This window comes from Terrapene carolina, unplaced genomic scaffold, assembly GCF_002925995.2.
Source record: "Terrapene carolina triunguis isolate 2854851 unplaced genomic scaffold, T_m_triunguis-2.0 Scaffold397, whole genome shotgun sequence".
NCBI lineage: Eukaryota > Metazoa > Chordata > Testudines > Emydidae > Terrapene > Terrapene triunguis.
In genome coordinates, this window is record NW_020664748.1 from 888789 (window position 1) to 907575 (window position 18787).

General features: G+C 43.4%; 1 protein-coding gene across 1 annotated transcript in view; it reads right to left on the bottom strand.

The window, feature by feature from the left end:
* Positions 1-18787, bottom strand: part of NUP210L (nucleoporin 210 like) — a 40556-nt gene that overhangs the window by 9453 nt on the left and 12316 nt on the right. The window contains 17 exon segments of the mRNA XM_026658088.1: positions 109-284; positions 952-1126; positions 2441-2532; positions 3828-3986; positions 4643-4774; positions 6091-6171; positions 6866-7045; positions 7574-7636; positions 8263-8395; positions 8843-8970; positions 10198-10326; positions 11158-11259; positions 14366-14470; positions 14790-14878; positions 16298-16490; positions 16951-17124; positions 17657-17878. Of these exon segments, the coding sequence (XP_026513873.1) occupies positions 109-284; positions 952-1126; positions 2441-2532; positions 3828-3986; positions 4643-4774; positions 6091-6171; positions 6866-7045; positions 7574-7636; positions 8263-8395; positions 8843-8970; positions 10198-10326; positions 11158-11259; positions 14366-14470; positions 14790-14878; positions 16298-16490; positions 16951-17124; positions 17657-17878 (2333 nt within the window).

The window sequence follows — 18787 nt, forward strand, 5'->3', positions numbered from 1 at the left end:
CCTGAAATACAGGACCTTTCACCTATCCCACCACTTGTAATGCTAAAATTTTACCTGTGAGTTTTAGCTACCCTAGTCAGCTATGTGCCAACCTCCTCAGGACTGTACCTGTTCAAAGCCAGGTAAAGCTGGGTGTTCTGGGCATGGAATTTTTCCCCAATATTGTCATAGAACTGGACTGTGAGAGTAAGAGCCATCCCCAGAGGAAATGCCATCAGAGATGTGCTGCTAATGGTGTAGAGTTGGGGACTGGTACTTATCCTCAGGTATGACACTGGAGCCACCTGTAAGAGACAATGCTTCCTTTGGTTCACTTTAAAAAAAATACATTAAATGTATGTCTTTCCCACTGAAACAGATCCACTTATTGTGTACAAGTGTACAATGGTACATAACTACTTCAGAAGGAAGAGCACCACCTACTGAACCATCGATATCTCTTCCTGCAGCACCTAGGTTTTGCTTGGTCTCCCATCACTCAAAGCATTTAAGATTGCCCTTAAATTATCAATAGCACATGAATCAATTAAAAAGCATACAATATATTTATGGTGAGATCATCAGCACTGTTTCTTATCCCTTATTTTAAGCTGTAAAAAATGAAGTAACAGATAAAGATACTTTGCACTTCTGTGGGGCTTTTCACACAATGGGGTGATTTACAAACATGAAACCTCACACACATTGTCATCCCCCATTTTACAGATGGGTAAATTAAGGCTCAAAGAAGTGATGTGACTGGCCTCCAAGGTCACACTTTGAGTCAGAGGCAGAGCTGAGGCGGAACCCTGGAGATCACAAATCAGGGGACCTTACTCACCCCTCTGAGACACTGATCCTGATACAATGAATAGTACATGATCTCTCAGCATCAGCAGGTTTTACTGATTTAAAAAAATCAGACGCGGGTGCTATTTCCTTTACTTGCAACAGTACTGGCAAATGTCTTACCCGGACCCCAGTTATGACTGTCTGGTTGACTCCAAAGAGTTCTAGAGAAGTTACTTCTAGCACTGCAGTGCCTGTTACAGCTCCTGCTCTCAGGAGCCCCTGGCCATGCTCCTCAATGACGGAAGAGTTGGGGAAACACTGCAGGATTTGAGAGCTCACAAGCGCTGCCCCATTCCTAGGTCAAAAACAGAGTGAAGAAACCCTCGGTTACACTCTACCAGGCTGAAAATTTGGGTCTAAATGGAGGGCAGTGAAGCTATGAGAAACCTCAGCAAGAAGGGCTTTTCTCAGACAAGCCATGAATCCAGCAGTTTCAAAACTCCCCCAGGATAGTGTGCCTCCAAGCTCTTCCAGTTCACAGCTTAACGTATTTTATTATTATTTAAATGAGGCATGAAAGTGCTAAGCCAGTGGTTCAGTGACAGCACCACCCGTTCATTCACAAGAGATCAGAGTTTGGGCCCCAAACTCCATCTCATTCCCTATGCTGAGAGACTGAGAGTAGGAGGAAGGCACAATATTCTCCAGATGGTCAGACCCCGCTCTGCTCAGGGTCACTCAGATATGTTGCACATTTGAGGGTGGTAGGGTACCAGAGGATACCCCTCAGAAAAGTGCACATTATATTCCCAACAGAAAATAACATTTCTGGGAGTGTGCATAATCTAAGGACCACAAAAACTACCACCCCAGAGACAAGCATTTGCAGTTATCGAACAGTTCATTTCTTGCACTGAGGGTAGAGCTCAGCCTGGTCTCAATCCTCACTGGATAAAATTCATCCCTGTGCTGGGGGATAGCACGCGGCCCGTGGAACACTTACATTTCACTTCAGCCCTTCTGTGCAAGGCTTGAGTTTCATTTAATATGCACAAGGTATGGCTTTAAAGACTAATATTCAGGCAATTTCAGAGACTGAGCATGCCCCAAAGTGGTCTCCCATGCAACAGAATTCTGCAAATCTGTGCAGCTCTTGGAAAGAAGATAAAAAGTTGACTGCAATGCAGAGAGACGGACAGCTCCCTGGATTGAAAGGAAGAACACATGCTGTAAACTGGTGGTGCCCAACCTTATTACACAGGAGGGCCACATAAACCTTGTGTGGGCCAAACAGATTCTACATATTTTGGGGGTTGGACTAGATGACCTCCTGAGGTCCCTTCCAACCCTGACATTCTATGATTTTAATGTCACCTGTATCGATTTATCTTTTAAGTTCAGCTTGTTTCGTACGTATTTAGATAGAAGCAACCTATGTCCAGTATTGTCTACTTACACAACTATGTAAACTAAATGATGTAAACATGATGACAAAACGCTAATGAATCAGCTGTTAGTATTTTGTGTTGAAGCAGGCTACGGGCTTTATGAAATGCTCTGGTGGGTCACATATGACCCACGGGACATAGGTTGTGCACACCCCTGCTGTAAACTGTTTCTCTCTCTTATATTTCCTGAGTTCAGAATGGAATGTCTTTTCTTTGTTTACCTGTTTGTATACAGCTTGAGCTGTGAGTTTGTGGACATCAGAATCTGCTCTGCAGGGCACTCAGGAGAGAAAAGTAGAAGCTTATCGAACACCTGTAGGAACAAAACAAATCATTTTATAAAGAGAAATTCAGAAAAATACATCTGGGTTAAATTAAATAGCAGGTACTTTTAGAAACAACCAATGAAAGAAAATGCTTTTTCACACAGCATGTGATCATCCTGTGGAACTCCTTCCCACAGAGGATCAGAGATTAGATGTTGTGACTAAAACGTAGAGATTGGATAATTTTCTATCCATAACTTTATACGTGACATAGTAGGGATTAACACATTTTTTAAGTTTGGGAATGCAAGCTGATTGCTGTCCGACAGAATCCACCACCATCCATATGTACGGTAGAGAACAACAGGACTGGAACATATGGATTTTTTCCCTCCCTTCTTACTCCTAGAGCATCAGGTCTGAGTCACTGCCAAAGACAGAATACAAAAAGTCAATTGACCAATAACATGATCCAGTATGACAAATCCTATGTTTCCATGTAGGCTGGTCAATAAGAAACCAGAAGAAAGCCCCTCAGTATGGGGGTGGAAATGATAATGGCTGCCTGGATAGCAATGCACAGTGCTCATCAGCAGAGAAAAGCACTTGTATTGTTGGGAATCTTTTCACACAAGGAATATACAAATACAAAACATAGTAAGAAAGTTCTGAAAGAAACAACTAAGCATTCAACATGCATTTCCAGCGGCTGTTATGGGAGCTGTACGGTTAAAGCTCTTCACATTGCATGGAAATGAGGAACTTTCTCCTGCTTACTGGCTGATATTTGCTTTTATTCTGAAAATGCCAAGACTGTTTGGCTCCAGGCTCGAGAGCAGTCACTGAAACTGCCGCTGTGCAGGGGGTGAGGATTTCTATTCCAAAGGCTTCAAGAGGCAAATCTAAATGAAAATCCACAAAATCCATATCAAAAGTGTGGGCTGGACATTTAATGTGGACAGGCCAGCTCATTAACAGAACTCTCCCTTGCTTTGCAGCTGAAACAACACTGCAGCTGGGGGGGCTGGAGTTACACACAATCTATATTCACCCCATGGGTGTCACCACTAACCAGGAGTATCAGTTAGCAAGAAATACAGAGACATGCAGAGAAGGGTTTACACATCTCTGTGCACACTGTGACCACAATACATCTTTTGTGATGCACCTGTCCATGCACAGCCCACAGCGTACGCCTATCCATGGCACACCTGCCAGCCTGACTTCGTATCTTGCCTAGGTTTCGTTTCCGTTTTCATCCTTGCTTCAGATATGAAATCCTGTCTTCTACCTCTTCCCATGAAAGTAAGAGATCCCATTTGGAGTGACCAGGGGAACTTACCAATATTTGTACTTCATCTGAAAGTTCAGCCATGTTTCCTTCAAACTGACCGGCGGATACATTCAGACATTGCACTGTCACTTTAATACTGGTTCTCCCAGCCGCCTTAGTATGTACAACCATAGCAAAGTTATTCTCAGGTACAACCTGCAGGGAAACCTGACAGAGAGATGGTAGGGTTGTCATTACAGGCTGCTCAGGCCTTTCTGATCAACTGTTCATTTATAGTAAAGGAAAAATGCAGAACGATGCCATATGTGGGGTTCAAGAGGTCATTTTTTCCTTGGATTTTCTTCTTTATGATGAGAGATGCAATTATAAATTAATTGCCTCTAGATAGAATGGTTAATGAGCAACTCCCTCAAGAGCCTAGTACTGTTCCTCTTCAGAGATACAGAGATCAGCATCCAGCTCAGTGCAGCTCCAGCTGGCTCTGCTTGAACAAGGAGACTGCTAAAGACAGTCTCTGCCCCGAGGAGTTCACAATCTGAAACCTGCACACAGCAGACATAGTATAAGGAAGTTTAAGGCAAAGTCACTGCAGAGGTCACTGTTCAAAGGCTTGTGTAGAAGACTTTGTGAAAGGCTTTGTCGGTTTCGAGGAAGGACTAGGAGGAGGAAGGGGAGGTCACTTGGTGTCCTAATTTATGAAGCCAGGGTGGCAGGGATGCTGGCACTCAAGCCATATGGTCTGCAAAGCAGTGCTAATCTGCCCAGCAAGGAATTCTAATGCAGCTTGCCTTATCCCCTGATGCCTTTAGCCACCACCTGCCATGCAGTGGGCTTTAATCGCGTTCTTGTGGACAGCTCCATACCTCTGAGTGTCGGGGGAGAAGGTCCAGAACATCCCGTTTACTCATTGACCAATGGAATATCAGCCCTGGGTTGGCATTACCAAAGGAAAATGGAGTCAGAGTGCTGGTCAGCCCCATGACATAAACAGGCATCTGCAAAATAAAAATACTGTCACCATGGGAACTCAGGGTACTGCTGATGTTTCCTACACTACAGTTTGGGCGTCTAAGTGTAATTCTGTAGGGAACAGCTTCCATACGAGGAGAGATTAAAAAAACTGGGACTGTTCAGCTTAGAAAAGAGCCGACTAAGGGGGGCGAGGTATGACAGAGGTCTATAAAATCATGACTGGGCTGGAGAAAGTGACTAGGGAAGTGTTTATGTGTTATATTTATCACATAACACAATAATTCAATAAATGCCCTGTTCTGTTCATTCCCTCTGAAACATTTGGAACCAGCCACTGCTGGAACACTGGGCTACATGGACCACTGGTCTGACCCAGTATGGCCGTTCTTATGAACAGTAGACAAAGAAATTAATAGGACATAGACTATGAGGAGTTACCAGCATGGTGATACAAGAAATTAATTGTAAACTCTTCAAAAATAGTTAGCGTTTGTAGTATGTGTCATGAATGTGTTACCAATAGCATATTCTCTGAAGTCCCTTAACATTACTGTAAAACATACAAACAACCTTGCTAAATGCCTGGCCTTAGAGAAAATATCACAACTCCTTCCTACAGTGGCATATACTTGTGTGCAGAAGACCCAAACTCAGTCCCCCGCTCCCTGTATTGATGGGAGGAGCTGTGTATGCAAGTAGAGCAAGCATATTCTACCTGGAGATACACAGATCTTCCGCAGCAGCCAAGCAGTTCACCTTTTCAGTGTACATTCCATGCTGTCCTGCACAGAACTTCCTTCTCACTTATACACACAAAGCATTTGAGAGCCCTTCTAAATTCCAAGTATGAGAAAGTTTCAGAAACTATCTTACAACAGTGGACTAGATGCATGATGCCCCACTAGCACGGTTTCTTGAGGCATTTGTGACTGATATTCCAGGCTCCCTCTCTCCACTTTAATGCTATGTCTCTGTTGGGTCTTAGTGCACTGTCATTTTCCAGCTCCCATTCAGTGGAGCACAGAGCTCTAACCCACTGTAGGACTTAGGTTGCTTATCACTGTGAGAATGGGGTTTGGAGCAATCCAGGTTTGAGCATACACAGTAGAACAGGAGTCAGCTAAAGTCTCCATTTGGTAAATTGGTGCCATTTGCTTGAGAAGGTTGGAAGTTACTGGCCTAGATGACTAAAGAAGTCCATTTTCAGTTACTACATCACTTTAGTAAACCCTATCTCAGGATTTTCAGCACTGCTTGGATTTATAACTCCAGCTAGAGCTAGAAAGTCGGTCACTACTTGCAGGTCACTGTGGTTTCCGATATTAGCTACAGAACTAACCTTGGTGGCTGTTATAAGCCTAGTGGCAGGTGCATGAATTCTTACTGCTCTCAGCTGAACTACTTCCAGTTCCACTTGACCCTGCAATATAAGACAAACAACATGCTTTGAGATATATGAGTAAAACGGACAGTCTGAGGAAGGAGACTGGGGACCTACATTCAAAATAAACAGTGTGTAGGCTGGTTAGGGGCTCAGCTGGTAGCTTTAAAGGAGAACTAGATTTGCATGCAGTCCCAGAGGTTAGCAGAATTGTAGACGTGACAGTCCCTGAAAAACATTAAGCAAACATGGCACTATGGCCACCAACATAGAGGCTGCAGCAGCTTATTTGCTAGCCAAGCAGGGAACGTTTCTGGTTGGCATAGAGCTATTTGATGCCCCATTGCTTTCTCCCGCGAATTAAACATCTATTTTGTTTCAACAATGCACTTCCCACCGAGGGTGCAAAAAAAGCAAGAAAAGCAGAGATGTAGGAGCTGATGCCACTTAGTCAATCATTTCTCCCTCCAACAGGCAAAGGCCTTATCTCTCATTTCAAATATAAAACCAAAGAACAATGCACCTACAGTAACCTTTACTTCTGTCTAGGCACGGCATGCATATAGCATGGGGTCTTGGGGATGATGGGAGTTTTGTCCAACCAAGGATTTCAGGATCAGTTCCACTGAGATGCCCAAACCCACCTGCAGATGTGCTTCCTCAGCAGAGGCCAGTGCAAGGGAAATAAATCAGAGAAACAAATAAGGAATTACAAAACAAGATAGGAAGATACCTTTGAGAAAACTATTACTTTTCCTGTGTCTTCACTGACCGCCTGAATGGTACCCTGTATTATGGCTGTTCCAACTGCCTTAGCCATCACCTGGCCCAGCCTGTTAACTACAGCCACAGTCTGGTTACTGATAGAGAAGTGAATGATGGACTGTGGCTGTGGGCCACCTTCTGACATCACCTGCAATATATTTAAACAACAGGAAACTGTAGCCTCAGAAAATGAGGTAAACCCAACTGAACCACATGCCAGATCTGCGCTTTTCCTTGTCCACAAACAGAAAGAGTATCACATATTGGAAACAAACGACGCAGTGTCTCTTCCCCGGCTTCTCAAGTGAGTGCGTCAGATATACCTCACAGTGCAAATAAATTTAAAGAAACAGGAGAAGCTAGCCTCGAAATGATCTGGAGCTGAGAGTCTGATAGGGAGGGGAAGAGAAGGCCAAACATACCTGATGTAATTTTGACTTCTACTGCTTAGGAAAGAGTGGGGAAGGTTAAGTGCGGAAGAGGTAGCAAAGTAGGAAATAGAAATAGGACTAGTAATAGGATATAGAGCGCTTACCACCTGTTCTATCAGACATTTTTTACTCTTTTAACATGGCAGGGGGAGGGAGGGGAAGGAAGGAAGGAAGGAAGAAAGAGGCAAAGGGGATTGGGTAAGTCTCATTTGTCTCTGGAAGAACTAATATACTTTAAAGCTCACCTGCCTCATGTTATGTGGAATGAGGGTCATTTCCTCTGGGAGGAGTTTGAACGGAGGAAAGACCTGGCAAAGGGAAAAGGAGGGAGAAACTTTTCTGCTGCAGGATTTCTTTTTAAAAGACAAACCGTTACTATTAAAAATACTCCTTGCTTAGTGGTGCACTACATGGCACCAGGCCAGTCTGCACTTAGTCTTGAAGTGCCACAGAAATTCTACCACCGCTGCCAACAAAAAACCTCACAAGAGCTAAAATTACCTATAGTTTAGAGACCAACGAGATTGATGGTAGCTCAGTATCTGAATTCTTTGCTACAGCATAAAAAATAAATCACATGTGCATTTCTCTAAACTGATTATGCCACATCCTTTTGAGATCTCTATAACAGAGAATGGGACTCCCAGTTAGCAAACACCCTCTGTTTTATAAACATCAGGACTACACAGATTTTTACAAGGAAAATGAGATAATTTGGTAAAATATACAAATAGCAGCAAGTTGCCCTTACAGGAAATCTGTGATTTCTTATAAGACCTTTCCATTCTTTTATGACTGTCAAACCCATCTAAACTCCAAGCTTTTCAGGCCAACATTATCCAAGTGTTTTTTTCACTGCATTTTGAAGGAAATGATTCTACACCAAGTGAGAAACATCTGAAGGTAGGCAGGCACAAATGGTGAGCATTCTTACTTCAACCTTCCGAGGAGCAGAAGTGAATTTTCTTCCCATCTTGTCCCAGGCTGTAGCCACCAAAGTTGTCTGGCCTATTGCGACAGCTCGGAGTACATAGACTTCAGTGTATTCACCCACTTCCTCCATTAGCCTGCAAAGATACTTAACAGTTATTTCACGTTTCCCAGCTTGCATTAAAATCATATGATGCTGGGGACAGAAAATGCCTTTAACTAGTTGATGAGTTTAAAATGAGTCTCTAATACCGAGGTTTGTGTTTCTAGACAGCCAACACAGTCCTAGACTTATGTTCCACAAAGCTCTGAGTGGCAGAATTCACAGTCTGTGATAGTTGTGAGAATGTCTGTGGCTGTATTTAATCATGTTAATGCTCTGGAATCTATATTTTCCAGGGAAATTAATGTCTCTTTCCTCATGCACACAACATTTTTGTCATGCTGTGGCAAGGTTTAAGTTATATAATCCATTTTCTCTGACATCATTGCTGAATACGAAGTTCTATTTTGCAGTAGAGGATGGATATTCTCAGCTGCTATTTGCGGTGGAAATGCACCAGGCTGCCTACTGTAGTACTCACATAAGTGTAACAATAGCAGATGCTGCCTGCAGTTTGAGCTTCATGTACTTGAAATATTTACTCCTGAATGGATGTCGATGAAAACCGAGGACTCGCACGCTGACTAGGACAGATTTGCCAATCTCGATCTAGGTAAAAAGAGCACTTTTACCATTTTTGGCGGGGTCTCTGTACCTATGCCTAACCTTGGATGGGCTGCAAAAGGACACCACCCACCTTACCTCTCTTAAGTTCTCCTTCCTACCTGCAGAGAGATACTCACATAGGCAGGACATTCAAGAGGATGCAGGCAGGCTCCCTCTTCTTTCAGTGTCACTTCTTCATCAGAAATAGAGAATTGTTGCTGTTAAAATTAGAGGCTCATCTCTTCTAAGAGCTGCTGTGGGGCTGCCGGAATGTATGGCAGCCCCTACAGTATGAGGCAGGGATTCACACTGGGTCTCCCATTGTGTAGCGAGTGACACTATTGTTGGGACACTGAATGGCCTTAAATACATTTTTTAACCCAGGTAAATTAAGATTTCACATTAATAAAATGTGAAAAAAAAAAAAAAAAAAGACTGGCCTAGTCCTTCTACAGCAGTATGATTTACTGCCAAAAACAAACCTCTGAAGTGGATGCAAGATCTCATGGTTTATCACCTAGCTAAGACACTGCATTCAATCTTCAACATAAGCCCCTTGCAGCTCAGTTCCAGAAGAAGTTGCTTACTCCCCCAGGGAAGAAGAGAAGAGTAGATCCTAGGGCAGGAGTGGGTAGCGTCTAACCAAGTATTGAAGAAAAAACACAACTTTTCTTGCAGTCCTGTGTACAAATCTTGCACCAAGTGCACCAAGCCCAGCTATGTGGCTCATGTGAAATATCTCTGCCCCACAAGATTTGAAGAAAGAATCGTAAGAATTATAGAACCAAAGTGTAACTCTCATATTTTTGAAGCCACAAACTCTCAAAACCACCACCCACCATAGTTAAGAGTCTATCTTCGTTACTAAGCAACCTAGAGAGAGATGAGTTTCTTCAGGATGATGAATACATGTTGTGCAGTCACATACTTTGTCCTTGGGAGCCAACAGCATATTGGAATAGCCAAGAATCCTGTTCTTGGATGCCTAGATGAAAGGCTGCCACACTGACAATGTCTCTTGTATTTAAAAAGATACGTTCATACAGATTTCTCTAACAGTGTGAAAATAAAACAAATATCTTTTGAAAGGAAAATTACTTCATAGATGGCTACATACAATGCAAAAACAAACAAACAAGTGTGAACGGAAATAAGAACAAACAAAAAAATATCACATCCCAGCAGGCTAGGTTTTTTACAGACATTTGAGTTTCCCTGAGATTGTCTCACCTTGTCAATGAGATCCACCTCCAACTCGTGCATATCAGACACATGTATATAGACTGTAGCTGGTCCCAGAAATGCCAGACAGAGATCGTAGACCTCCAGGGTTAGAGATCCAGGATGCAAAGGGATGATCTACAAGGAAAGTGAGGAGGTATTAGCCATACTATCTGCAGTGGATACCGATTTAATTTGCATCAAGCTAAAGCTAACTTGTAAAAGTGACCAAGTTTGGCATTCTGCTGAAAAGTCATTGTTCAAACAACCATGTAAACAAAAGAGGGAAAAGCTCTGTTAGGGTCAACCAGAAGCCATCACAGGACTGTTCCTATAGCACAGTTCCAAGAGCATTGTGTCCAGTCTAGTTTTAAATGTCTCAACTCATGGTGTTTTCACCACTTTCCCTGGAAATTATTCAACAGTCCAGAAGGTCACACAGTCAGGATGTTTCTTCCTGATATTCAGGCTAAATTTCTCTCTACAGGAAAGCAAAGCTCTGGGCCCGTTAGCACCAAATAGTATCTTGTATTATATTTACTGTTACAGGAAATAGCAGCAAGGAAAACTACAGGAGAGAATTAATTCTGATTGAGCAACTATAATGGTTGAAAGTGTCACCCTATACAGGATCTGGAAGTCAGCCAAGTCCCTACCCATATAATAAAACCCAAAAGGTAAATACAATCTATACACAGTAGCTGATACAGTGTATTTTGTACCATTTGGTGACAGGCATATTTTAATCCACTATTCTAATATTTTCTCTTATTAAGAAATCTAGTCTAACAAATATCTGGCCCACTTTTTCAGCATGTTAAAGTGAACTGCATAAACAGTGCTGAAGGTAAAAAGAAATGAGAGATGGAAAGTAAGAAAAATATCTATTTCTTTCCAGGAGGGTGAATCTCACTGTGAGATTTTGAACCCAGGCTTTTCTCCAGGGGAAAACATCTTGAACGTGCTCACCTCGATGGCACTCTCTGCTTCCAGGTATGTAGTGTTTACAATCTCCTCTTTGCTGCTGTTGACCAAGAAGTACCCAGATCCTTCCACTAGATCAAATATTTCCTAGAATGGTACAGAAAAATGAGTAAAATCCCGGGGCACTCACTCCTCTACCAACTCAGACTGCTGGCTCACTGACTTAGGGGTTTAAATCCTGCAGTCCTTACTCAGCTTTTACTCAGTCTCCAAAGGGAGTTTTAGCCCAAGTAAGAATTGAGAATTGCAAGCTGAATGAAACATTTTCAAAACACTGTAATAAAGGCTCAAATTACAGGTATACCCCAACTAAAAAAAACCAAAACAGTAAGACCACCAAAAAAATGCCACCATGGCTAAACAGCAGAGTAAAAGAAGGGATTAGAGGAAAAAAACACTTATTTTAAAAATTGGAAGTCAAAGCCTACTGAGGAAAACAGAAAGGAACATACACTCTGGCACATCAAGTGTAAAGGAATACTTAGGCAGGCCAAAAAAGAATTTGAAGAGAAATTAGCAAAAGACACAAAAACGAACAGGAAAATTTCTTTTACGTACAACAGAACCAGGAAGCCTGCCAAACAACCAGTGAGGCCACTGGATGGTAAAGGAGCACTGAAGGAAGACAAGGCCACTGCAGAGAAGCTAAATGAATTATTTGCATCAGTCTTCACTGTAGAGGATGAGAGGAAGATTCCCACACCTGATCTATTCTTTTTATGTGACAAATCAGAGGAGCTGTCCCAGATTGAGATGTCAATAAAAGGAGGTTTTGGAACAAATTGATAAATTAAACAGGAATAAAAGTCACCAGGACCAGATGGGATTCACTCAAGAGTTCTGAAGGAACTCAAATATGAAATTGCAGAACTACTAACTGTGGTATGTCATTTATCGCTTAAATCAACCTCTTTACCAGATGACTGGAGGTTAACTAATGTAACACTGACTTTTAAAAAGGCTCCAGAAACGATCCTGGCAATTACAGGCCAGTGAGCCTAACTTCAGTACCAGGGAAACTGGTTGAAACCGTAGTAAAGAACAGAATTATCAGACACATAGATGAACATGATTTGTTGGGGAAAAATCAACACGGCTTCTGTAAAAGGAAATCATGCCTCACCACCACTCTATTAGAATTCTTTGAGGGGTCAACAAACATATGGACAAGGGTGATCTAGTTGATATAATGAACTTGGACTTTCAGAAAGCCTTTGACAAGGTCCTCGCCAAAGGCTCTTAAGCAAAACACAGTCATGAGATAAAAAAGAAGGTCTGATCAGTAACTGGTTAAAAGATAGGAAATAAAGGTTAAGAATAAATGGTCAGTTTTCACAGTGGACAGAGGTAAATAGCAGGGTCCTCCAAGGATCAGTACTTGGACAAGTGCTATTCAACATACTCATAAATGATCTGGAAAAAGGGGTAAGCAGTGAGGTGGCCAAGTCTGCAGATGATACAAAAATTACCAAACACAGTTAAATCCAGAGCTGACTGCAAAGAGTTACAAATGGATCTCACTAAATTGGGTGACTGGGCAACAAAATGGCAGATGAAATTCCATGTTAAGTAATGCACATTGGAAAACATAATCCCAAGTATACATACAAAGTGATGAGGTCTAAATGAGCTATTACTGCTCAAGAAAGAGATCGTGGAGTCATTCTGGATAGTCCTCTGAAAAATCTGCTCACTCTGCAGCAGCAGTCAAAAAAACTGATGGAATGTTAGGCACCACAGGAAAGAGACAAATACCAAGACAGAAAATATCATAATGCCACTATATAAACCCATGTTACACTCACATTTTGAATACTGCCTGCAGTTCTGGTCACCCCATCTCAAAAATCATATAACTGGAATTGAAAATAAATATTGAATTGGAAAAAGTGAAGAGAAGGGCAGCAAAACCGATTAGGGGTATGGAACAGCTTCCATTTGAGGAGAGATTAAAAAGACTGGGACTGTTCAGCCTAGAAAAGAGACAACTAAGATGGCGTATGACAGAGGGCTGTATATCATGAATGGTGTGGAGAAAGTGAAGAGGGAAGTGTTATTTACCCCTTCACATAACACAAGAACCAGGGGCCACCCAATGAAATTAACAGGCAACAGATTTAAAAAAACATAAGGAAATACTTCTTAACATAACACACAGTCAACTTGTGGAACTCGTTGCCAGGGGATGTTGTGAAGTGGATTCAAAAGTAGAAGTGGATTAAAAAAAGAATGAGATACGTTTATGGGGGTAGGTCCATCAATGGCTATTAGCCAAGATGGCCAGGGACGCAACCCCATGCTCCAGTGTCCCTAAACCTCTAACTGCCAGAAGCTGGGACTATATGACAGGGGATGGATCACTCAATAAATTGTCCTCTTCTGATCATTCCCTGTGAAGCATCAGGCACTGGAAGACAGGACACTGGGCTAGATGGACCACTGGTCTGACCCAGTCTGGCCATTGTTATGTTCTTATGAGTAAAAACTGAGTAAAGACCTCAAATTTGGCCCTAAGTGATGAGGTGATCAAGACTAGCCAGCTCTAATACACAAAGTCATGATTCCTCTGCTACCCTACAAAGAAAGGAAGCTCAAGGGCATCAGCTAAAACCATGTATCCAATTAAAATAATTGTGAATGGTCCAGCCTGGGGGTTAGTGCTTTGGATTTTCAAATGGAAAACCCAAGATTGATTTCCCATCACTCACTGGCCAGTGGGCAGGGATTGGGAGTGCTACAGAGACACTCAACAGAAGGATGTCTTAAGGCAATGAACAGTGATTCCTCCACTAATTGCACTGTCTCTTCAGTTTCACTGAAACAGGACAGGCCTCATTAAGTGTATTGTGAAGAATACTTGCAGATCATCTCTCTTAACACTCATCTGGAACAGTGGCCTTCTTTTCAGAAGCACTGCTACCCTTGAACATAAGCAGCACTTGCAGTCCAACACCACACTGTATTTACATTTCATTGAGCAGAAAGGGAGAGATCAAAGAGTTTATCATTCCATGAAGTGATGAGCAGTTATACAACAGATGGGCATGAGCTTTATGCAGGGGGACACAGTCACTGTCCTCCAAATGTTCATGAAGGCAGTTGAGGGGAAAAAAACATCTACTGATGGTAAAATGATACATAATATACCAAAGACTGATGTGATATAATGTAGCCATACTAATAACGTTCTTACCTTCACAGCAGGATGATTATAGATAGTGGCATTGTCTGGCACCACCGTTACATCCTCTACCAGTAACAACTCCACAGCCGTGGAGGTAAGCAAGTTAGATACTTCCTAAATATGCAACCAAAACCAGAGAGAAGTGACATTAGTATTCCCTCTAGTCACAAAACCCCAAACCTTCTCTTTCGCAGAAGGAACTGATGATTGCTGTGGCAGTGCACTAGCACTTCTCCTAACTGGCTGGGATGGCAGAAATAGGACTTTCCTCTTGAAAGAGGACAAAACCCAGTATTCAGTCCTGAAGATACAATTATCTGCACAATCCTAACCTACTCAGCTCAATTTATCAGTAGACTGCAACAGTTTGCTAGACAGATCAGTCAGAGATTAAGCAATCCATACTATGCCCAAAATGGCCTCTTCCACTCACTCTTGGACTGCCTCTCTCTGAATACTTCACAAAGCTGACTCCAACCAGAATAGTCCCTTTGATGCGGTGCACCTCCAGGAGCTGATGCCCTATAAGCAAGCAGATATTTCACTGGAAACAAGAGATGGAAAACAGCAATTCCACCTTCAACTAGGAATAAGAGTGAGCAGGATGCAATATTGGCAAATGAGGTTCATGAGCAATAATTTCAGTGTTAAGAATTGGAAGCAATTAATTAATTGTTAGAAATCTGCTTGAATTGTTCTTTGACAGCTCCCTTGTGTTATACGTTTAAAAACACACATCTGTAATCCATTACCCATGCTATGGCACTTTTAAAGGCTGTAACAGAGTAGCAGTGTTTATCTGACATACCCCACCCACCCTGGAAGCAGGAGGAAATTCTGTTGGGAAAGGGTTAAGTGAGTGCTGCTGACTCAGGCAGGTGGCTTGTTACTCCACTTGCAGATGTAAGGGAACTGGGACTGGCTCACTAAAGAAATGCTCTAGCGTAGGGGTGAGCAAACGTTTTGGCCCGAGGTGTATGGCGGGCCATGAATGCTCACCAAATTGGAGGTTGGGGTGCAAGATGGGGTGAGGGCTCTGGCTGGGGGTGCGGGCTGTGGGGTGGGGCCAGAAATGAAGAGTTCAGGGTGCGGGAGGGGGCTCTGGACTGAGGCAGGGGGTTGGGAGGCGGGGGGGAGGGCTCCGGCTGGGGGTGTGGGCTCTGGGGTGGAGCTGGGGATGAGGGGTTGGGAGTGCAGGAGGGTGCTCCAGGCTGGGACTGAAGGGTTTGACTTGTGGGAAGGGGATCAGGGCTGGGCAGGCTCCAGGCAGCGCTTACCTCAACCAGCTCCCAGAAGCAGCGGCATGTCCCCCCTCCGGCTCCTATGTGAAGGCGCGGCCAGGCGGCTCTGTGCGCTGCCCTGTCCGCAGGTGCCACCCTGTCCGCAGGCGCTGCCCCGCAGCTCCCATTGGCTGTGGTTCCTGGCCAATGGGAGCTGCGGGGGCAGCGCTAGGGGCAGTGTGTGCAGAGCCCCTTGGCTGCCCCTATGTGTAGGTGCTGGAGGGGGGCCGCGCAAAGTGGGCCAAGGCTCTGACCCCACTCCCCAGCTGGAGCGCCGGAGCGGGGCAAGCCCCGGACCCTGCTCCCCAGCGGGAGTTCGAGGGCTGGATTAAAATGTCTGGAGGGCTGGATGCAGCCCCTGGGCTGTAGTTTGCCCACCTCTGATCTAGCGAGTGGGCTGAACAGTCCTTAGGGAAGAACCTAGGAGGAGCCCAGCCTAGGGAGGAAACTTGAAGTTTGAGCTTAATTTATGTTACATTCTTTATTAATAAAGCCAAAATCATTAGAGAAAGTGAAGCCCAGATATCATGGTGATGCATAGATATAGAGATTATATTAGGAGGAAGGAGAGAGAGAGTTTGAGCTAAATTCAGTGCTGGAGTAAGCAGGTGCAACTCCGACTGACTTCACTGGAGTTCAGTGTATAAAACTGAACAGGTACCGTGCAATCTGGTCTGTCCACTCCCATCATCCTTTGCTACCATCTGCATAGACTTTGAGTCAGTAAAGTGTGCGAGACTTTCATTGGCTGATTTCCACTCCAGCACCAGGGAGCTAAAGTTGTCAAACTTCCGCCGGTGCTGATCAAACACGGCCAACTCCAAAACTGTATTCCTCAAACTGGACACGGGGATCTACACCCAAAAAAATAGAACTCAATCTCATTAGTAACTCGGAGCCTGATTCTAGAGGAAAACCACCTTGTACAATGCAGCCCATAGCCACATTCATCTGAACGAGAGAGGTGCAGCCTAAGGAGACTACAGGGCCCAGGATGCTGTGATTCCTCTTTGGAGTTTTCTTATGCAGAGAATGAGTTACTGCCAAATTACACAGTAATTTGATGTAATTACCCAGCCGGTTTGATGGGCAGAGGAACTGAGCAGGGACCATCAAAGTAGTTTCATTTGACAGAGGTGATTCCATCTTCAGATAATAGATTTCCTGATAAAAGCTATTAAATTATCAGTTAATGCTACACAAACTTCATCTGGACATCAAACATATCACACGCATCATGGGTTTCCAGTCACCCTACAAATGATTATAGGAGAGGAGTGTTATTCACTCATTTTAAAACATATAAAGTCTTACCAGCTGTTTGTTGTGCTGAGGCAACGGGCAAGGCTGGGCACCTGCAGCTATCTTGTACACTGGAGTCACAGACATACTGGCTGGATGAGCACAAATGAAAGTCACCTGCACAGTTTCCACGGCAGGACTAGGGTTCAGGACTCCTGGCTGATTACCTACTCGGAGCGTAAGTACCTTCAAGGATATGCAAAGGAGATGGTTAACCAGCAGGCTTTTCAATTTCAGCTATACCCATGATTTCCTGTGGAACAGCATCCCAAAATGGGTTTATTTAAAGAAAACAAAAGCAAGACCATACCGGGGGCCAGGGGTTGTGATAAAGGTCTAGTCTATATATAAAAAAAATACTGAGACTCAAAAACAAACATTCTATGGGAGAATCTCTAGAGGCCCAGGGTGTCTGGGGAGGCACCATCACTAATGAAGCGTCTCTGCTCCGAATACTTTTAAGTATCAGATGCAGCAATACACTATCCCTTTTTCTACTTCCACAGTGAAGTGGACAATAGGAGTTTCTAAAATGGCTTTTTGGTACACAAGAGTCAAACTGTCCCTTAGTTAGATTGTGCTAGTGCAAGCCGTGAACTTTCCTGTCAGGAGAAATGGAACATGGTTTTTTCACACTGTATTGCTTTATGTGTGAGATATTAGCCAATCTGTTGCCAGCTAGTTATTACATTGCAGAAAATGTAGGTGTTTTTCCTACCTGCTCCCCCAACTCCAAGCACAAAATCCGGTAAATGTACTGGTTCTGTTTCCTTTTAGTTGGCAGTCGGACCTGAGTAACTTCAATTTTTTCCTCATGCTCCACAGTCAATTCCAAGAAGAAACGAGATGGTTCCAAAACCCATGGCCCCGGCCCTCCATTAAATACCATCTGCTTCGCTGACTGCCAAGTCACCAGCGCCACCTCCACTGGGTTTAGAGCCTGATCACACAAAGAGAAATTAGCAGACAGTGCTATTTTAATATATAGTCTCAGCAAGGACATACAAAAGGTAACGTCTATAATACAACCAATGGGCCTGATTCTCATTTACATTCAGGCTCCTTTATACCACTTGGCAATGGAAGGGGCCTTTAAGTGGAGCCAACTAGCCTCTGTTTGCCAGAAGCTGGGAATGAGCAACAGGAGATGGATCACTTGATGATTCCCTGTTCTGTTCATTCCCTCTGGGGCACCTGGCATTGCCCACTGTCGGAAGACAGGACCCTGGGCTAGATCGACTTTGGTCTGACCCAGTATGGCCGTTCTTATGTTCTTATGCAGGCCCAAAAGGTTGAGAAACTACACAATATTATAGGAAGAGGCCATTTGCTATTGGATCTGGGCTGGACTATACTGAGCTATCTGTAAGAAAACTAATACTATATATAATCATCTGCACCAAAAATAAAAAAAAGACACCCTACTGGGGCAGCAGAAAGCTCAGCTAACAGAAAAAAAAAATTGCTACTGAAATAGAGGACCTGCTCAGATACATTTGATGTTTTTTTCACAAAAGGAATTTATTCAATCCTCTGAGTCTGGTAGTTGCAAAATATGGTTTCAACTGTGGGCAGGCGTAATGTTAAGGAAAAAGAGGTATGGGAGGAACTTCCTCCTCCCAGAGAAAAATATAGCAACATTTCAGGGTGATGTGCTTTAAACTCCCCGCTCCAAGGGACTTGCCAAATGTTAATTAATAAAGCCTCACAAATCCCTCAGCGGGGAAGGGGTAAAGCACCCTCTCTTTCTGACCACAATTCCAAGACAACATGAATACGGCAGGTAGTCCACAACAGAAGGGAAGTGTGCACTAGCATTGCTGCCTCACTACCATCAGTGGGTTCGCTC